General features: G+C 36.8%; 2 protein-coding genes across 10 annotated transcripts in view; both read left to right on the top strand.

Moving 5' to 3' along the window:
* The window catches only part of LOC117227943 (uncharacterized), a 64,245-nt gene extending 59,160 nt beyond the window's left edge, over positions 1-5,085 (top strand). For both annotated transcript variants that reach the window (XM_076520994.1, XM_033483498.2), the window contains 3 exons: positions 219-402; positions 670-848; positions 1,173-5,085. In XM_076520994.1, the coding sequence (XP_076377109.1) occupies positions 219-402; positions 670-848; positions 1,173-1,623 (814 nt within the window). In that variant the 3' untranslated portion in view covers positions 1,624-5,085. The remainder of the gene's footprint in view (positions 1-218; positions 403-669; positions 849-1,172) is intronic.
* A 473-nt stretch (positions 5,086-5,558) lies between these two features.
* LOC117227948 (lateral signaling target protein 2 homolog) overlaps positions 5,559-18,823 on the top strand; it is a 72,936-nt gene continuing 59,671 nt past the window's right edge. For all 8 annotated transcript variants that reach the window (XR_013033154.1, XR_004492199.2, XR_013033153.1 and 5 more), the window contains exon 1: positions 5,559-5,875. Coding sequence is in view for 5 of the 8 variants with exons in the window: in XM_076520993.1 (XP_076377108.1) it covers positions 5,840-5,875 (36 nt within the window). In the remaining 3 variants the exon portion in view is untranslated. The remainder of the gene's footprint in view (positions 5,876-18,823) is intronic.

Below are 18,823 nucleotides of genomic sequence, written 5' to 3'. Positions count from 1 at the left end.
ACAATTACATAAAACTTTCATTGTTAAACATAAAATGTTCACTGAACGATAACATGATTTTGTAGCCTGAAAAGATCGCTAATAAAAATATTAACATATTAATCTTAGTATTTAAAATAGGTTTTGGAATTTATCAGAGTCTAAACAAAACCGACAAATTCTAGTATAACACATTTAAAATAAAATATAAACATTTAGTAATAAATAATGTATTTTAGTTCCAGGCACATTCGACGTTCGTTAGGTTCCGGTGGTGGCGACGCGAGTAGCGTACTATCATCTGGAGGTCGTACGCAAAAATCATCAGGGTCCAGCAAATTAAGTCATGGAGCGACTGCGAGGGATTCCGGAGGATCATCCGGACATTGTACTCATCGCAGTGAACCGCCGCCAATAATACAAGTACACTCAAAATACAAACAAGGTCGTGTCGACGATTGAAGCATAGAGACACTTGTATCAGAGTACTAGATTGAAAAGAGCACTGAAATGGCAGAAAGTCTCCCATTGAAAAAATATTAACAATCTTTTTGTAGTAGATGATATCTTTCTAAGGACGATGTAAGTGTACTCTGTTTCAGGTGATACACACTGCTCGACACGGCCCTAAGTAAAAATTTACTACGTTATCCATGATAGAAACAAATAATGACCATAATATTTTTCCAGGACTGTTGGAGTCATATACGTCGAGACAGTGGTGCATCTACTCAACACTCGACGGAGAAAGAACGCTCGAGAAAAGGTAGTTACGCTAACGGTACACCACTTTCTGTTGTGAGACACTATAGTCCTGACTCCGAAAGTAGCAACAGTCAAACGGATTATAGTCCGACGTGCAATTCGAGGTATGCATAAACACGATTAGTCTATATTTGTTGATACGTTCGAAATTGTATTATTTTGTACTGTCGATATTTTAAAGTGACTCAACTTTAACACTTTCTCTTCCGGGAGCTTATTAACAGATTCTTGAATAGTAACGCTGTATCTAAAAGAAGATTATAATTTCCTTTTTACTAATAATCTCAAGTGAAATTATTAGGCTATGTTGAGTGGCTGGTCTATGGATGAGATTCAGTAGAGACGAATAATGCGACTTTGACTATAATGCATTGATTAGAACAATTTGTGAAGAATGCAGAAAATGAATGTCTTAATGTTTCTATCAGATTTTCCGACGGCTGGAAAGAAGGTCGAGGTCGACCAATTCTGAGATCGAAGTCGGACATCAGTGATCGTTATTGGCGTCAAGATAACGGTCGATCCAACAAAGTACCTGCTCGGCCTCCTCGGTCGATTACTCAGCTCGAGAACTTTTTTGACCGTTTGGGTCTAGATTCGGAGAATTATCAGCGTATCACGGAACCAGACTCGAAGACATCGTCTCCGGTATTTTTTGATAGCGTTAGTTCCGTCGACTCGGCGTTAGGTCTTTATTCGTGGGTTGGTAATAACCAGACAAATCAGAGTGGTCAATGGCAGAACAATAATTGTAGCGTTGGCATGGGCAACGACGATTGCAATCAGCGAGTTAGTGATCCGCCGAGCATCGTTGAACGCAACGCTCGAATCATTAAATGGCTCTGTCAGTGCCGAAAAGTGCAGTTTGGGTATAGTTAAACAACGAGTTTGCGAAACGGACAATCTATCCTCCGGACTCGGTAGCGTGCATTCCAGTCGACGAATGTTTAGAGGATTTTCATCTTGCCAACGATAGTTTTGATGCGTCGCAAAAAAACTATGCCTTACATTTATCATTTCACTAGCGAAGGATAGTAACGTTGATAACATTTTTCTCTTGCTTCGTTGAGTTACTGATGCTACACAGGTTAGCATCCTTAATTTATGGTTTCCTAATTGCAAGAAGAACATGTGCCATTTACTTTATCAATTGTTTGTTATGCATTTCTGTTGTGTCTTTAATTTTAAATTGTCACTATTGATTTTAGGGTGAAATCAATTGTTTTTTGTCGGTATGTTCTTGTCAAAATTTGTACATAGATCTAACGGACAGTGAGAACTGTCTGATATTTTACAGTCATGTAAAAGTTTTACCTGTTTGAACAGTTTTGTTTCCTAGGGAGTAAATTTATTGTATATTAGTTACGTTAATGTTACAACGAGTTTATGATACATGAAATGAATGCGCTCCGCGTTTGTGGTTTATTGATCATGGAGAAGGTTATGTATAAAGAAACTGAATTTTATTAGAATGTTTTACTTTAAGATAATTGCGGCATATTGAATTATATATTAGTCATTGCTGAATTTCGATATTCTAAATTGCATTGTGAAGATGCCTTTAAAATACATGGTACTTGTATGTTTTTTATGTTAAGGAAAAAGTTGCTCTTTCATTGCTGGAGCCAGACATTTCAAAGTTTCATTTCGTTAAGTGATCAAAGTAATTTGAAACTGAATATTAACTCACGATGCATTACAACTTTTTCTGGTTCAGTAGGAATTGATATCATAGCGTTACAGTTGTTCCGAAAGTCAAAGATTTGTTTAACAATGCAAAGTAACTTACTGTGTTTAAAATAGAATTCTTAACGTAGTAGCATTAGTCCTGTTTCATTAATGTTTCTCCTCTTTCTCAATGAATCTATTAAAACTTGTATTGATCTGTATTTTAGAAATGCAAACACCGCTGGTACAAAAGAACGAATGTGATTTACCGAATTTTGAAGAATTTTTCTGTGTAAGAATGTTTGCAAATGGAATTTGTATAAGGGATTTGAAGGAGTTTTCATGTTGGTGTTTTTATACCTTATAAATCTTGTTAGATGCAGTTGCGTTCAATTGTTGCAAAATTATTTTGGATTCGATAGGTTTGAAAATTCATATGATATTGCTACTTGTGCTTTCTATTAAGAAATATTTACTTGATGCCTTTATTAACTTTAAGCTGTTTTACAAATTCGAGAAATGATGTAACTCAACCGACTCATATATCGGAAAGTGTTCTTATATTTTCGATATTTTATTCATTCTAAATGTCTACTTTGTGCCTAAAGAGTTAGAAAAGAATTTTATTTTAGTAGGAAATTACTTTTGATTGTTTAATATATCATTGAATATGCTTAATATTTTAATAACAGAGTTGATTAGAATTCTGTGCATATTTTAGAAAATTTAATATCGGTTAAGTATTAGAAGATACTTAAGTCTTGATTCGTCAGATATAACAAGTAAGTATTAAAACGATACTTAAGTGATATCTTGTATTGTAGGACATTTAAATTGAATACAATTGCGAAAACAATACGACAAAGAGACGAAGACGTAATTTATAAGAAAACGTATTATTCATTTACTGCTTAAAGCGAAAAAAAAAAGAAGACAATGTTTCCTGACATATTTCAACGTGCAATAATACAGATAATTCACTTAGATGTTTCTTATTTTAGGTGATACTTACTAGATCATATTACTCAATATATTTTACCTATTGTGTGGCAATCAATTACGGATATAATTAATTACGAGTTTGAATGTTTGTAACAGACAAATTGTTAATTGATTCAAGTATTTTAACAAAACAAGAAAAAAGAGAATTCGTGTAATATAATGCAACAAGAAGTTACTCAACTACTCTCATTTCAAGTGATATAGATGTCTTAGATAAATAGTGATTCGCGCAGATTCTATGTACGAGAGGCGTGGTAGTGCATTACAATTAAAAATACAAAGAAGAGTTGAAACGACTACTTATGGTAGTAAAACTTTGAATTTTTCGAGCAAAATGTATAGTAATGCTTGTATTGAACACTAGATGTTTCTGTAGTTACATAACCAGTATTTATGGTAACACATACAGTTTTTGACAGAAATATTATAGGGGGTGTAACCGAAATTACGAGGGCTGTTTCAGCAACCGGTCGTAAAGTGTTATTGCACAAAGACGAGCATAATATATATATGCTCCTGAAAAACATTTTGCTTACAACTTTTTGAGCTATGCACTGTTTATTGCTGGTGTAATTGAAAAAACTGTTCGACAAAATTTACTTACACGAACGTGTCTCTATTTAAAAAAATTGCAGATTTTTGCCTTGTATAAAAAAAAATAAGAATTCTTAATATATTTTTACTAGCGATAGTGATTTATGTCTCGATGAATTACGTTAAGCTGTTCGGGAATTAAATTTTAAAGTCTAGTTACGATTTAAAAGTGTTATCGTAGGGTGATAATGGATATAATATGGGGCTTTTATTATCAGAGTGTCCAAGTATTGGGATATTTAAATCGAAATTGTATAAGTATCAGAATACTTAGATATTCAGATCTAAATTGAGAGTGCAGTCGAGTACTCGAATCTAAGTTGCATCCCATTAATTCAGGCAACGGTAAAAGCCCTGATACAATCGTTGAACGTTCTCGATATTACTTTCAAAAAGTTTTAAGCAAAGTAAATGACATAAGATTTATGCGTTACTTCTTGAGAGTACACGCACAAGGTGTGTTCCATTTCTACTCTATTAATATTTAAGACCAATTGCATTGTTGGAGACAATGTTCGTTTGAGTGCGTTGCAAATCTGCCAGACTATGAATTCTTCTTTAGCGGTTCGACATAGAAAAACTACTCGTTACTCGTTATGGTAGAAATATACATTCCATTTCGTTGACATGTGTACACAAATCTCAAGAAGTAAAACGAGGTAGTATAAGTTTGCCCTCTTATCATTATCCTTTAATAGGTTTGTGTTCTGCATCGATGACATTTATTAACCTAATCGAAGGAATTTGTATAACGTTAGACTGCATTCTGTTTTAGCTCATAGTTTATGTGATCAATGTACTTGTATAATAGAATCCATTGTGTTGTCCTTTATCATCATATTGACTCGAGGCTTAGACAATTTTACTATTAAGTAGATCTGTTGGAACCTATTTTGTAATTTTAACTGCAAATGTATACTTGAAATATGGAACCTACATATAAATGTGCATAATTTGTGATCCATACTATTTAACATTGTTAAAGTCGTACATTTTTAATTGCTTTTTTTATAATCTAGTCACGTAGATCAAAATATGTTAAATTCCGATTAAATATTATTAAATTCCTTCTGTGTATCGCTGGTGCTTTTATTTTCTCTTCCTATAAACAATTTTAATGTTTAAAGTCGAATCTGTTATTCAATTTTCAAACAAACGGCGCGCATCGAAATACCGTTTTCCGCCACCTAGGGACATAAATAGCCAATTAAATGAGTTAACAGGTTCATCGTTTCGCCGTAGATGACACTACAGATCGTTTAAAGCACTGCTCCTAAAAGTTATATATGTACACATAATCAGAAATTCAGGAAAATTGAACAGAAAATTTAAAAATCATAATCTCCGGGGAATGCTATGATATCGTTTAAAAGTCGAGAGGACCGAACATATAGAACATAGTATGAGAAAAAGAGCTTTCTCGTGTATCGGCGACTTTCGTGCCATTAGAGGTGGGGCGTAGAACTATTTTGACCGTGGGTGTACGTCATGTCAACCATAATCGTGCGTTGACGCATGCGCAACGGGGAGCTGCGCCTTTGCAGTCTGTGGTCGTCGTCGTCAGTCAGTCGTACGGACGCGCGATTCACGTTTGACGCGTAGTTTCGGATGCGTGGCTCGAGCGAAATCGACGACGGTTGTACGTTTCACGGTGATACTGGCCGACGGAGGCAACTCCATCGCGTATGCGTTCGATTATTGGTGTCTGGTGGTGGTGACGGTTTCTGGTAAGGTCGCGGTGGCACGTTTCGCTATGTCGCAAGTGCTTTGGCCGCGAGAGGCGCAGTGACGACTCGTCCGTGAGCCTGCCGACATCCTCGACGGCCTTACGATGGAGTCTATCAGAAAATGGTTCTACAGGCCTAAGGTGAGCGCCAGCAAATTCACTAGAACCATGTCCCCGATTCGGCCGTCGCCGATCTCCGGTGCGCCCGGTTCCCGTCGTTTTCCTTCCCCTGCTTTCTTTTGTCGCGTTCCTCGTCGTGTGGCTTTTAGCTGATCGAACGCGTGCGCTCGTTCTTTTTTCCCCGTCTCCCCCGTTACCGTCTCCCGTCGGACCTGCGCGCTGTTGCCACCTGTTTCGTGAAAATTCGCACGGTTACCCTGAAGTGCTTGGGGCGACGTGTGTTACACCTGCGTGATATGTACATACGTGCGCACGTATGCACGCTTCATTGATAGGCACACGGGCTTCGTCGGCTCGGCCTTGTTTACTACGGAATGTTTCCTCGCTTTTCATCAACTTATCGCCGCAGTCTGGCACAAAGAAATCTTCTCGAAATTGCAAGTAACGCTCTCGGTGTGTGCAGCACACTCTGCGCGTAACTGAATCAGCTGATACGTAATAGAACCATCGGCGGTTTCCGAGCCTCCGGCACATTGCAACGCTCTGTTCTCGCAGATTAGCCCCGATTTAGGGATATTTCGGACTGTCATAAAAGCATTGTGCTGTATGAAACATCGGTAAAACCTACGAAAGATGAAAATGTAATTGCTTCCACGTACCGTTTCTATCGGGACTTTCGGTTGTATGCATTAAAATCCTAGTAAATGCTTGTTAACTATCGAGTATAAATAAAAGCAAACAATGGATTTAGCGCTAGATAATAAATATTGGAGAATTTTAAGTTACTAGTATTTACTTGGTTGTTCATGTATTTTCTTTGTTTTACTAGAGATCAAAGTAACAATACTCATGAAAGAAGACACCCGATGCGTTCACCATGGTTCTCTATGGTCGCATAAAAATTTGCTACATAAATCGGTGATTCTGGAACATCGACTCCCGCTTAATTTTTAATTATCACCATAAAATTATCGATCATCGAACTCGTGTAACTTTGCGTGAAACGATAAAAAAAAACTTTGCCTGTGCTCACTTGAAAGAGTGACGTCTACACTTCCACGCCCTTGAACTTAGCTTTCTCAAAGATCCTATCCTGCCGTGAAAATTACACGACAGAGGAATATTGCTTTTTGTCTTTCGAAATTAGACAAGTTCAAGAGCGAATTGATTAAGTTTTTTTCACGATTTAATTCTGCGCGACCGTACAGAGGAAACGTTAGTTTGAATCACAACTGTGTGGCTTCAACGATAATATAATATGTGTCTTGGATTTTCTGTTGATGTAATCGTTATCATGCTAACATGTGTACACTTTGAAGTTTCTATACAATATTCTTATGTTTTTGAAAATTAATCCAGCCTTGGTGTTCAGCACAGATTTTGCAACTTCAGTTATTGTTCAGCTAACTGTACCTCGGCGAATAACATTCTCACCAACGCCTACTCGAAATCCGGAATCATACTTCCATTTCCTCCGTCCGTGAAAGGCCTCGGTCTTGTCCACATTTCTCAAAAGTCCTTTTTCCTCGAAGCATGACAGAACGCGATATTCTCCAGGATTATATATTGGGTTGGCAACTAAGTAATTGCCGATTTGTTCAATGAAATACAAAATTTTCTTTACTTGGAATGAAGTTTAATCTGCAATGTATTTTCCATTTTGTTCAATGACCTTTTGCCATTTCTCTGACAACTTGAAAATTCCACGCTCGTAGAAAGTCTGATCCTTTTCGGCCAAAAACTGAGCTCAGTGAGATTTTACAGTGTCATCATCATTAAAAGTTTTACCACGAAGGGAGTTGTCCAGGGATCGAAATAAGTGGTAGTCCGATAGCGCGAGATCAGGACTATATGGTGGGTGTAACATCAATTCCCAACCAATATCCATCAATTTTTGCCGAGTGAACAAAGACGTGTGCGGCCTAGCATTGTCCTGGTGGAAAATGACACCTTTACGATCGACCAATTCTGGTCGCTTTTCCTTGACCGCTGCATTCAATTTGTCCAGTTGCTAACATTCACGGATAATAAAAAATAACATAATAATAATAATAATAATTTTATAATGTAACATTTACGTATATCATAAAAATGGGAGTGAGAGACATCTATAACTGAAATCGGCAATTACTTAATTGCCAACCCAATAGTTTCCTCGAGTATTGTCAATTTTGGGAGACCGAATTTACGTGGACAACGCCCTAATTACGACCGAGGTGTAATTAAGATACGCGACTAGCAGGTTTATAATAACAGTAGTACTTACTCGATCTTCATAGTAAATATTGCACGCTCTGCATACGTGTTTGAAGTAGTACCAGAGAAAATTCGATAACAATTCTAGAACACAAATACTTCATGTTTCATGCGTATCGAGTATTTATTTAGAAAATCGCTGGTAAATGCTTGCACATATGCATTCGCACGGCGCATTGTCTAGCGCAGTTGAATATTTTCGAAGATATACGACCTTATTCAAAATTGCCTTCGATTATGAGGTAACAAAGTGTACGATACGCTTCGTGAAAATGATTTTTAATTGCGCGTTCATTTCACCGGAAAGGTCAGGCGATGACTATTCCCGAACTTGTTTTCTATTTACAAAGGTACTTTCTCTTTCATTACCGGTGACCTACATCTAAAGTTACAGGATTCTGGATACCGTGACGGCCTAACCTCGATCCCCTCGTGCAATGGGGGATTCCTAGACGAAAAATTCCTCCGCGAAAAGCGGGGATATGCAATTACACATTTTGTAACGGAACACAGTTTTTTCATTGTCCAGGAGAAGGGAACACGTATCGGCCGTTAATTAATGCGCGGTGCGTTTCTGTCGTGTAGAATATTTGTCGCGTTGCTGCCGGCGATTCGTCGCACGTATCAGGAAAAGATTTTCTGTCGGTGCGTTCGTCGGAACATTTGTCGTCGGTGTTCCCGATGGCACGCCGCCGCTTGTGAAAACGCGAAGGCAAAATAGACATTCCATCTGTTCCCGATGGCGCTTTTGCTTCCTCATTGCTTCCACCGGCGTGTCTCGTGGTTGCTTTATGAGTCGGGAAATGATGCAGCGCGGTGAATCGAATTGCTCGGTCTTCCCACCGAACCGATTCCAAACGATTAGTATCTAATGACACGACTGGCGTTTTTTTTTTCGTGTACACGCACACGGCGGCGCAAACACGATCTGTAGATCGTTCCAGATCGTATATATATATATATATATTAATGTTGAATTTATATCGATCGAATCAATAATAATTGAAACGAAATATATATCAATTATTATTGATTCGATCGATATAAATTCAGCATTAATTTGTAATTAATAATTTTCGATATTTTGTTATTCATTGCATAAACCACTTTGTAATTATCTCTGTTTTATATCACTCTTTTTATATTAATTTGCTTCTGCAAAATGTTCGACGATATAATTTAAACCTCTTGTTTTAATTGTTTCACATTGTTTAATTTATAGTATTCAAGAAAACGATCTATCATGATCATTTTACGATTTATGATATGAATATGAGATGTAAGTACACGTAAAAATAATGTGAGAAGTAGATATTTCTTTTACTATACTTCTTCGTTTCACTTAGCACTAAAAGGATTAAATTGAAATTTCTAATTAAGAAAACTATTGCACACGAAAGATTACTTTGATTATCTGAATTATCACAAGTAAACTAAATCGCGGAAAAGTTGAAAGTTAATTATTGGTTTCGAAGTTTGTTCGGAGTAACTTGGATATAAAAATAGGATAAAGATCGTTACTTCGTTTCGCTCGAATCATTTAATAATAGTGAGGAATTTGTTTATAACGTTGCGTACAGCGTTGACCTATTATATTATATTTATTGGCGGTACGTCGTTCATTGTGGATAAAAGCATCTTACCCGAATCAATATCAAAATAAAAGAGGGGAAACAAGAAGATGAAGTTGTGAAAATTTTAGTAGCTCCGTCGGTCACTCTTTGATTGAATATTTAAGTGTTACTTTCTGACCTATTTTTTGGTTCAAGTAGCAGTAAACTTTGTACGTCTAAATATGAACGGTAAAAATATCTGCACTTCCTCCGAATTGATCAATAAACTCCATAGGATAGAGTTGCAAAACAATCCGGCGCACTTTCACCGTAGGATTAAAATCTTAAGCTATGGAAATATTTGCTGGTTTCATACTTTCGCAGATTACTATTATTCTATTATATCGAATCCCCCGATATTTTATTACCGCTTCTATCTTGTTATAGTTTTCACAGAAATCCAAATGATCGCCGGTAGCAAAAACTTCAATCGCCCTGATTGAATCATAGTCGATTGCAATTCTACCGCTAAATTTGATTTATGTCGTTTTCCTTTGGTTGAAATATCCTCGTTGGTTAGGAAATTCCAAGGCAGAGATTTCCTTAGATTGCATTGTGGTTCAAGTTATACTTATTTCAACCGCATTGTAAGCCTCCAGAACATGGTACAATATTGCTGCAGTTAGTCAGCAAACATGTCTTGCGATAAAGTATATCTTAAGCGTTACATTTTGCACGTGTACTAGCTAGGGAAATCTGCAATGGATCAATTACAAAGTACAGCAAGTTCTCTCTAATTGGCTCTCAGCTTTAACCTTTTAGGTACGGCTGAATTCTGCGCGAGGCTATTTCTCTGGACGGCAGAGTCTGATGTGTACTGTACAGAGTCTGATACTGTATATACAGGGGGTGTCCCAAAAATGTGTCGCAATCCGAAAGTGGCGGGTTCCTCAGGCCATTTGAAGCAACTTTTTCCTGTAAAAAAATTTTCTCCGAGGCATCGTTAATGAGTTATTAACGAAAAACAGTGACCAATGAGAGGCGAGCTCAGCTGGCGCGAGGCGATCGAGCCAATGAGCGGAACTGGACTTCGTGCGCTGGTTGGCCTCACGTCAGCCGTACTCGATTCTTATTGGTCACTGTTTTTCGTTAATAACTCGTTAACGGTGCCTCGGAGAAAATTTTTATAAAGGAAGAAGTTGCTTCAAATGATCCGAGGAATCCGCCATTTTCGGATTGCGAGACATTTTTGGGACACCCAGTAGACTGTTGTAAATCGATGTGAAGACAAAAGAAGTGTGAAACAATGCATATGAAGACGATTATTTGGTTGAAACGATGAGCGAGTGAGCTACTAGAGCAAGCCACTATAGTGGCGCGTCGTCCAGAGAGGTGACATCCGCGAAAGCCACTATAGTGTGGCGTGTCGTTCTGAAAGATGACATTCGCGGAAGCCACTATAGTGGCGCGTCGTGCCTAAAAGGTTAAACAAAAATGGACAATTTGAGAAGAGAAGATACGATTATTTGAGCCATGTGGTTCGTTTTTATAGTTTCCTAATGTCAATAACTATAAACAACAACTCGCAAGGCTCGAATAATCGTGTCTCCTGTTCTCAAACAGGGTCGAGGGTCGATTGGACTATAATCTTCTCTGGCACCAAATATTGTATCTGCACAAATCGTTTGAAAAATGTTCGCTCTAAACATGATTTTAATTCTTACATCAAGCGCCGAAAATAGGTTTGCAAATATTAGAAACTAAAAAGTATGAAGCAAGATAGCGTGCAATTATTTGCACATTTTACAGCATGTTTATCATAACGTGTATATTATAAATATTTATTTGCACAACGCGTTATTACTAGATAGCGGATTTTATGCATTTATAGCAAAAACGAGTACGCGCAACTCGAAACAGTAAAAACGTCAGAAGAATGTAACAACATTGTCACGTTATTTCCAACTTCTTAAAACCATTGAAAGAAGAAATACATTTCTATTATTCAATTTTTGTTACTTACTATTAATATGGAACATTTTAATTTCGCAGAAAAATCATTCGCAGTCCAGTCATTACCATCTTGAATACAGATAAAAGCACATTATTTTTATTCCACGAACAACATTTTGTTCGTTCTTTGAATAAAATATGCCCGACTCCGGTGTTCGATTTTCCATTTTGAATTTTGCATTTTTGGTAATATATTCCGATACGGCAATCTGAAAAAACACAAGAGTACCGATATTCATGAAAATCGTACGAAATTATGAATTCTGGCAAACTTTTTGGTGGAAGGTACCGCCGAGCGTCGACGTTCCAGCGCAAGAGGTTGCAAGATTGATCAGTTCTGAGCACCACTCGACAGATACTGACCCATCCTGCCCCTCGATTCCATCTCGCATCTTTTCCCCATTGAAAATCAGATAGCCGTGAGCCGGATTCGGTTCGGCAAGCCCAGTTTCCTTCGAGTTTCGTGGTGGCCGAACGGGTTCGGTGCACTCTCGATGGCAGCCTCGTCGGCCGTGAACGAAAGGTGGTAGCACACTTTTCAAGTTTACCGCGCGCCGGGAAAGTAAAGATTTCAATTGGTTGCTTTTACGGTGCCTTGACCGTGCCTGCAGTTGGATCAGGTTCAAAACACACGTAAGCGGAAACACGTCGATTCGATCGATTCTTCTTTGGCGCCCAATCACCACCGGTTCGTTCGTTGAAAATAAACGCGACCGGCCAGTTTTTCTTTTCACCCGGTTACGTCGGGGGTAAACGTTTTCTCGATTGCTCGCCGACTTCGGTGAAACTCGATCAACGTTCAACTTATTACTTCCGAGCTGAAGAGACCTCGTTGATCGATTCCGAGACCGGTGACTGTATCAAAGACTAAGGTGCCTACGCAGCCATCTCCTTTCAGGAGTACGGTACAGTAATGTCTCTCTAATTGACGCCTCGGATTGTCCACAAAAATGGAGAATTTGGGAAGAATACGATTGTTCGAGCCTTGTTGCTCGTTTTTTTATGGTTATCGATTGTCAACAACTATAAAATCGAGTCACAAGGCTCAAACAATCGTATCTCCTCTTCCCAAATTGTTCATTTCTGTGCACAACCTGAGCGTCAGTTAAGGAGACATTACATAGATGCAGTTTTTCTCCGACGTTTTCGTTCTCGTACGATCGGCGTCGGTCGCATTTGAGTAACGCTCATTTTTATCTAGCTCTTAAAATTCATTTTTATTATAATATATTCCAAATACACAAGTACGTAATTTTAAAACTTTTTTAACCTAACGGAACCTTGGGGCTTCTCATGATGCCAGCATATTTTTCTGTATACTTATCTTCGCTAATGTGTTGCGATGCAATTGTCAAAACGTCTACTTCAACTTCTTTCGAATGCATGCATTCTATTGTTTTAATCTGTGTACTTGAAAGTATTGTGGCGAAAGCAGCTCGATGTATATTTTGTCATTATCGCGATGCAGATTAATTATGGAGATACCGTGTACAGTAAATCTTCCCTAATCGACGCTCAGATTATGCACAAAAATGAACGATTTGGGAAGAGGAGATACGATTATTCGAGTAGTTCGTTTTCATAGTTATTGCCAATGTATCTGCTCTTCCCAAATTGTCCATTTTTGTGAACAATCCGAGCGTCAATTAGGGAGAATTTGCTGTATTACAGTGTGGTTTCGAAAGCGATCTTTTTTTCCACCTCTCTATACCTTCTCGAATTTCGCTTTCTAGTCGATATAGCTATGGTATACCGTTAGTACTTTCTTAGAATCTTTTCTTCTCAACTTCTGTCGCAATTGGAAGAAGCGTAGAAACCGCCGTAATGATTTTTTTACGCGTGGATCGTTTTTTATTCACGTTTAACTTCTACTGTACGCACCGCATACAAATTTCAACACACAAAGGTCGCGTCACGCCCCGTGTTTTCAAAACGGCTTTTACGTTTAAACTATGTACAGTAAATCCTCCGCAATTGTCTTCCGGCTTGTAAACAAAACTGGACAATTTGGAAAGAGGAGACACGATTATTCGAGCCTCGCGACTCGTTTTTATAGTTACGAATTGTCATCAACTATAAAAAAACATGCTGCAAGGCTCGAATAATCGTGTCTCCTCTTCCCAAATTGTTCATTTTTGTGCAAAATTTGAGCGTCAGTTAGGGAGACATTACTGTATTCGGCATTATTCGAATCAATTTTTCGACTTAATCTTTCGAATAACGTTTCGAACAAATTCCTGGGATTAAATTTTACAAAGCGATTTCAGATAATAAATTATTTCGTTATTTCTTTATTTCAAATTGGGCATCAGAAATAATGCTGAAAGTAATAATTTTTTTATGGTTATCGATTGTCAACAACTATAAAAACGAGCCGCGAGGCTCGAATAATCGTACCTCCTCTTCCCAAATTGTCCGTTTTTGTTGACGAGCTGAGGGACAATCGGAGAGAATTTACTGTATTTATCATTTCGACTACCAAGCGTTGCTGAATATTATTTAGACATTCGAAAATAAAGGGCAACAGCGTTTTAAAACCATTATATAATTGTTACATCACGTTCCAAGATAATTTTTATATTATAAAACTCTAAACGTAAAAAATTGCGTTAAAAGTCTAACTGTTGTACGAGCCGCAAGACTATAAATTTCATATGCATAAAATGCACTTTGTCATATAAAATGGAAGTACCATAAGTCAGAAAAATTAATTTAGATTTACAGTTAAAATTGCTTCGAGTGCAAAGGGTTTGATAAGTATAAGCATATTTTATGCATTTGTGAGAGAAAAACGATTAATTCAAATATTAGGTCTACCGGAATGTTCTGCTCGTTTAAGAAATGAAAGGAAATATTAGATTTTTCATAAATTTAGTAATATTTATTGTACAATATAATTTCCGTCGTTACTTATGACCTCTTGCCAGCGTGATGGCAATTTGTGAGCAACATTCTTCAAAAATATATGTCTCACATGAATATGTGCATATCTATTGAAATTTACAATGACATTATCGGACAGAACTTTCCGGTAGACCTAATACATAATGGCAAACATATATTTAAAGAACTTAAGAATATTATTGCGTTTATTTCAACTCGTTAAAATTGCTAAACAAAGGAAATCAATATTTCTGTAGCTTCTGTATCTTGCAACAAGTGGAGAAAATTTTTATTTTAATCATTATTATTTTTATATAATATAATTATAATAATATAATATAATAATATAGAATAATATATAATTATAATATAATTATTATAATATATATTATTATTATTATTATATAATATAATTTTAATTATTAATTATAAACTTACATGTAGTAAAAAGAAACATGGAAAGAGGACGCGAGAACTTATTTGCTTCACAACAAAATTTCGTTGGGTCGTCGTACATCCCAAGTGTACGGTAAAGGTTAATTATTCCGACTTTCATTTGCACAAGTCGACGTGGTATACTACTTTCATTACTGTTAGCAATTCTTCCGTTTTCTTGCGCGAAAATAAAAGCGTGCTACAGGTAGTTTCCTTAATTACGGTGGTCGATCACAAGGTCTCCTCGCTTTTTTTTTAGGAAGTTTATAGACTCGTTTTATTCGAGTAGCAATTAATTGGAAGTAGGCTATTCGTATCTCTATGCAAGTTCTCATGTTCATGCGTCATTTTACAGAAATTAGGATCGAAGAGAAGTTTTCTTCGTCTTCAATTTTCACGCGTTCAATTAAAGTTTATACAAAGACGAACGCGTCTCGAAGAAGTACGTTAAAAAATTGCGACAAAGAGATTAATAAATAAAATTAGAAATTAACCTGAACGTGCTGCGTTATGTTTTCGTCGAAAACGAGCGCGATCTGAGTGTTGGTTCGCGCCTATTAAAATACGCTTGAGAAATACGGAAAGACTTGGTATTCGTTTTAACAATTCACAGATATCTCTGTTTCAATAATTGGCACAAGTCAATAGTTGCTTGTCGCACATGTTAACGCGCGCCGAAAACAATGGCAAGTGTTTTCTAAGAGACGGAACCGTCCCGATTGCAACATTCGTTGAACTTCATAACTTCAGTGAAAGCGGCAGGTTTCCAAATGTTTTTGGATGATAGTGTACATGTATTAACTTTCTTCCGACTCGATACGTCGAAGCCACACGAGATCTTGTCTTCATGGTCGTCGGATTGAGAACAGATCTAGAAAATATACATATAACAGATCTGCAATATCTTGTTCGGCGACCGCAGGTGTACATTTTCCTCGTACATGGCGTAGGAACAGCGCAGAGAATTATTGAGCAATGTCGAGCAAAAAATAATCTATTTAATGGTTAACGTTTACAGCTCGTTCGTTGTAATTAATTTATAATAACTTACGAGTTTAATTATTATAAATCAGTTGGAATATTTAAAACATATTATTGTATACATATAAAACCCACTGACACGTTGAATGCCACGGGGGTCACCGGAGACCGGCACTTAACTTGGCGGTGACGCCATGGGGGCCACCGGTGACCGGCGCGCCCGAATTGATATATATATATATATATATATATATATATATATATATATTATATTTATAAAAATAATATATATATATAAATTTTAGATATTGACATTTGTCTTAAATTATATATATATATGACATTGACAAATGTCAATATCTAAAATTTTGTATTATTACCATCGTCGATTTGAACAGTGACCCCTGTCGCAATTAACATGTCAAACATGGTTATACACTGTAACTTATCTATTGCAGATAATATTTCAACGTTATATGTATCACATAAAAGAAAATTCATTGTGGCGCCGCGGACAATTTCTGTAAAACCGGCGTGACATTCAACGTGTTAATTATTATACTTTATTATAAATTAGTTGTATATGTAACTCGTTAGTTATTATAGATTACTATAACTTACGTTATTTACTTGCTACGTATATAAGTAATTTATAATAACATATAATAAACAACGGGTTGCGCGTATAACCGATATAACTAATTTATAATAATTTACAATCACCAACGAGTTATGATCGTTGATCATTGATCAGATCGTCGCTGTTCGAAATGAAATAAAAAATTTAAAGAAATACGCTCGATTCGTGACCACTATGCTTGACAATTTGATCGGTATAAAATGATAATCGTCTCGATGAAATATAAAATAACGAATATTTTCGTTGTTCGTAACATCTGCTTCTCGAAACGAAGAAGAAGCTTCGGGCGCAGCAGCAGGATAATTTCTCGCGTGCACGTCGGAGAATCCTACCGTTAATTAATTGATTAACTGGTTAGTCTTCGTGCACTCTGCGAAGATCATAAACCCGAATTCAATCCTCGCGCGCAGCTTGATTCGTGCCGATGGGTTCTAGATGGAACCAGTTAGCGACGAACACATTAAGGACTGGACAGAGCCACTGTTTTCAATCTAGGCCGAATATGTGTATATGTATGTACATACTCTGGAAATTTCGAAATTTTAATTGTCATCGAAATTTCGCCCTTGACAAGCTTCGAAATTAGTCGTTTCATTATGAAAGGTATTTGATAATGCCGAGTAATTATCTGTGAATATTTATGCAAAATAAAGATCTCTTTCGAATCGATTGTAAGAAATGGAAATGGAAAGAAATTCAGAAATTCAGTTCAGTGGAACGTTACGCGCAAGTATTATATGCATATCTATTGTTTGTTCTCTTCTCGACATACTTTTATCTGTTTCGAAGCTTGTTTAGCGAACAAATTGTTTTTTAACGTTTTCTAAGAAATGGAAAATGTATTTCTTCTTCTAATAATTTTAGTAACTCGAAGAGAATGTAACAATATTGTTTAAACTCTTTCAATCTATGGTTTTTAATCTAATTGTTTTCCATTCGTCAGTTTTTGTCGATAGCGCACGAAGTCCGCAATGTAGTAACCCTTTAAATAACCCTGACCTCTCATTCGCTAATGTGTATCAATCTATTGGGTTGGCAACTAAGTAATTGCCGATTTCAGTTAAAGATGTCTCTCACTCCCATTTTTATGATATCCATAAATGTTATATTATAAAATTATTATTATTATTATTATTATTATTATTATTATGTTATTTTTTATTATCCGTGAATGTTAGCAACTGGACGAATTGAATGCAGTGGTCAATGAAAACCGACCAGAATTGGTCAATCGTAAAGGTGTCGTTTTCCACCAGGACAATGCTAGGCCGCATACGTCTTTGTCCACTCGGCAAAAATTGATGGATATTGGTTGGGAATTGATGTTACACCCACCATATAGCCCTGATCTCGCGCCATCGGATTACCACTTATTTCGATCACTGGACAACTCCCTTCGTGGTAAAACTTTGAATGATGATGACGCTGTAAAATCTCACTTAACTCAGCTTTTGGCCGAAAAGGATCAGACTTTCTACGAGCGTGGAATTTTCAAGTTGTCAGAGAGATGGCAAAAGGTCATCGAACAAAATGGAAAATACATTACAGATTAAACTTCATTCCAAGTAAAAAAGAAATTTTTATTTCATTGAACAAATCGGCAATTACTTAGTTGCCAACCCAATATTATTGTAACTAGGTAGCGATCTTGCTTATGTTCGAGAAAGAGTGATTCGGACATGTTTATTCTTACTAATTATACATGGATGTATGTAGATCTGTTCGTCCCTAGTTTAGGAGAATTTAAAGTTCTTATATCATTACACGCCTTTTTTAGAAATCGATTCGATATAATTACCTGATAATCCAGCCGGGCAAAGTATGATACTTCTTAGAAGATAGTTGTGGAAAGATACGGCACGATTTCGACATTTCATGCTTTTCTTTTATCGAAAGGAGAAATTATGTTTACGGAGAAAGTTTTCCGTCAGAAAGAACCGTTCGCAAACGGTTTGCTAAGTTTAGAGACTGAAATTACGAGTTTAAAGATCAAGAGCACTTCGGGAGGCCACTCTCTACCGATGCTGACGAAATAAAAACATCGGCTCCGAATATACATACATACCATACATACATGCTATAATCCTTGTTGGACTTTACCGAAACGCTAAAAATATCGGGAAACTTTTTTCTGAAACAATTTAATCATAAAATGCCACACTTTTTTTTTATTCGCTTAGACATCACCGCGAACTTTCCAGACAAGCT

Source organism: Megalopta genalis, chromosome 4 (genome assembly GCF_051020955.1).
Source record: "Megalopta genalis isolate 19385.01 chromosome 4, iyMegGena1_principal, whole genome shotgun sequence".
NCBI classification, from domain to species: Eukaryota; Metazoa; Arthropoda; class Insecta; order Hymenoptera; family Halictidae; genus Megalopta; species Megalopta genalis.
This window is presented reverse-complemented; position numbering and strand designations above follow the sequence as displayed.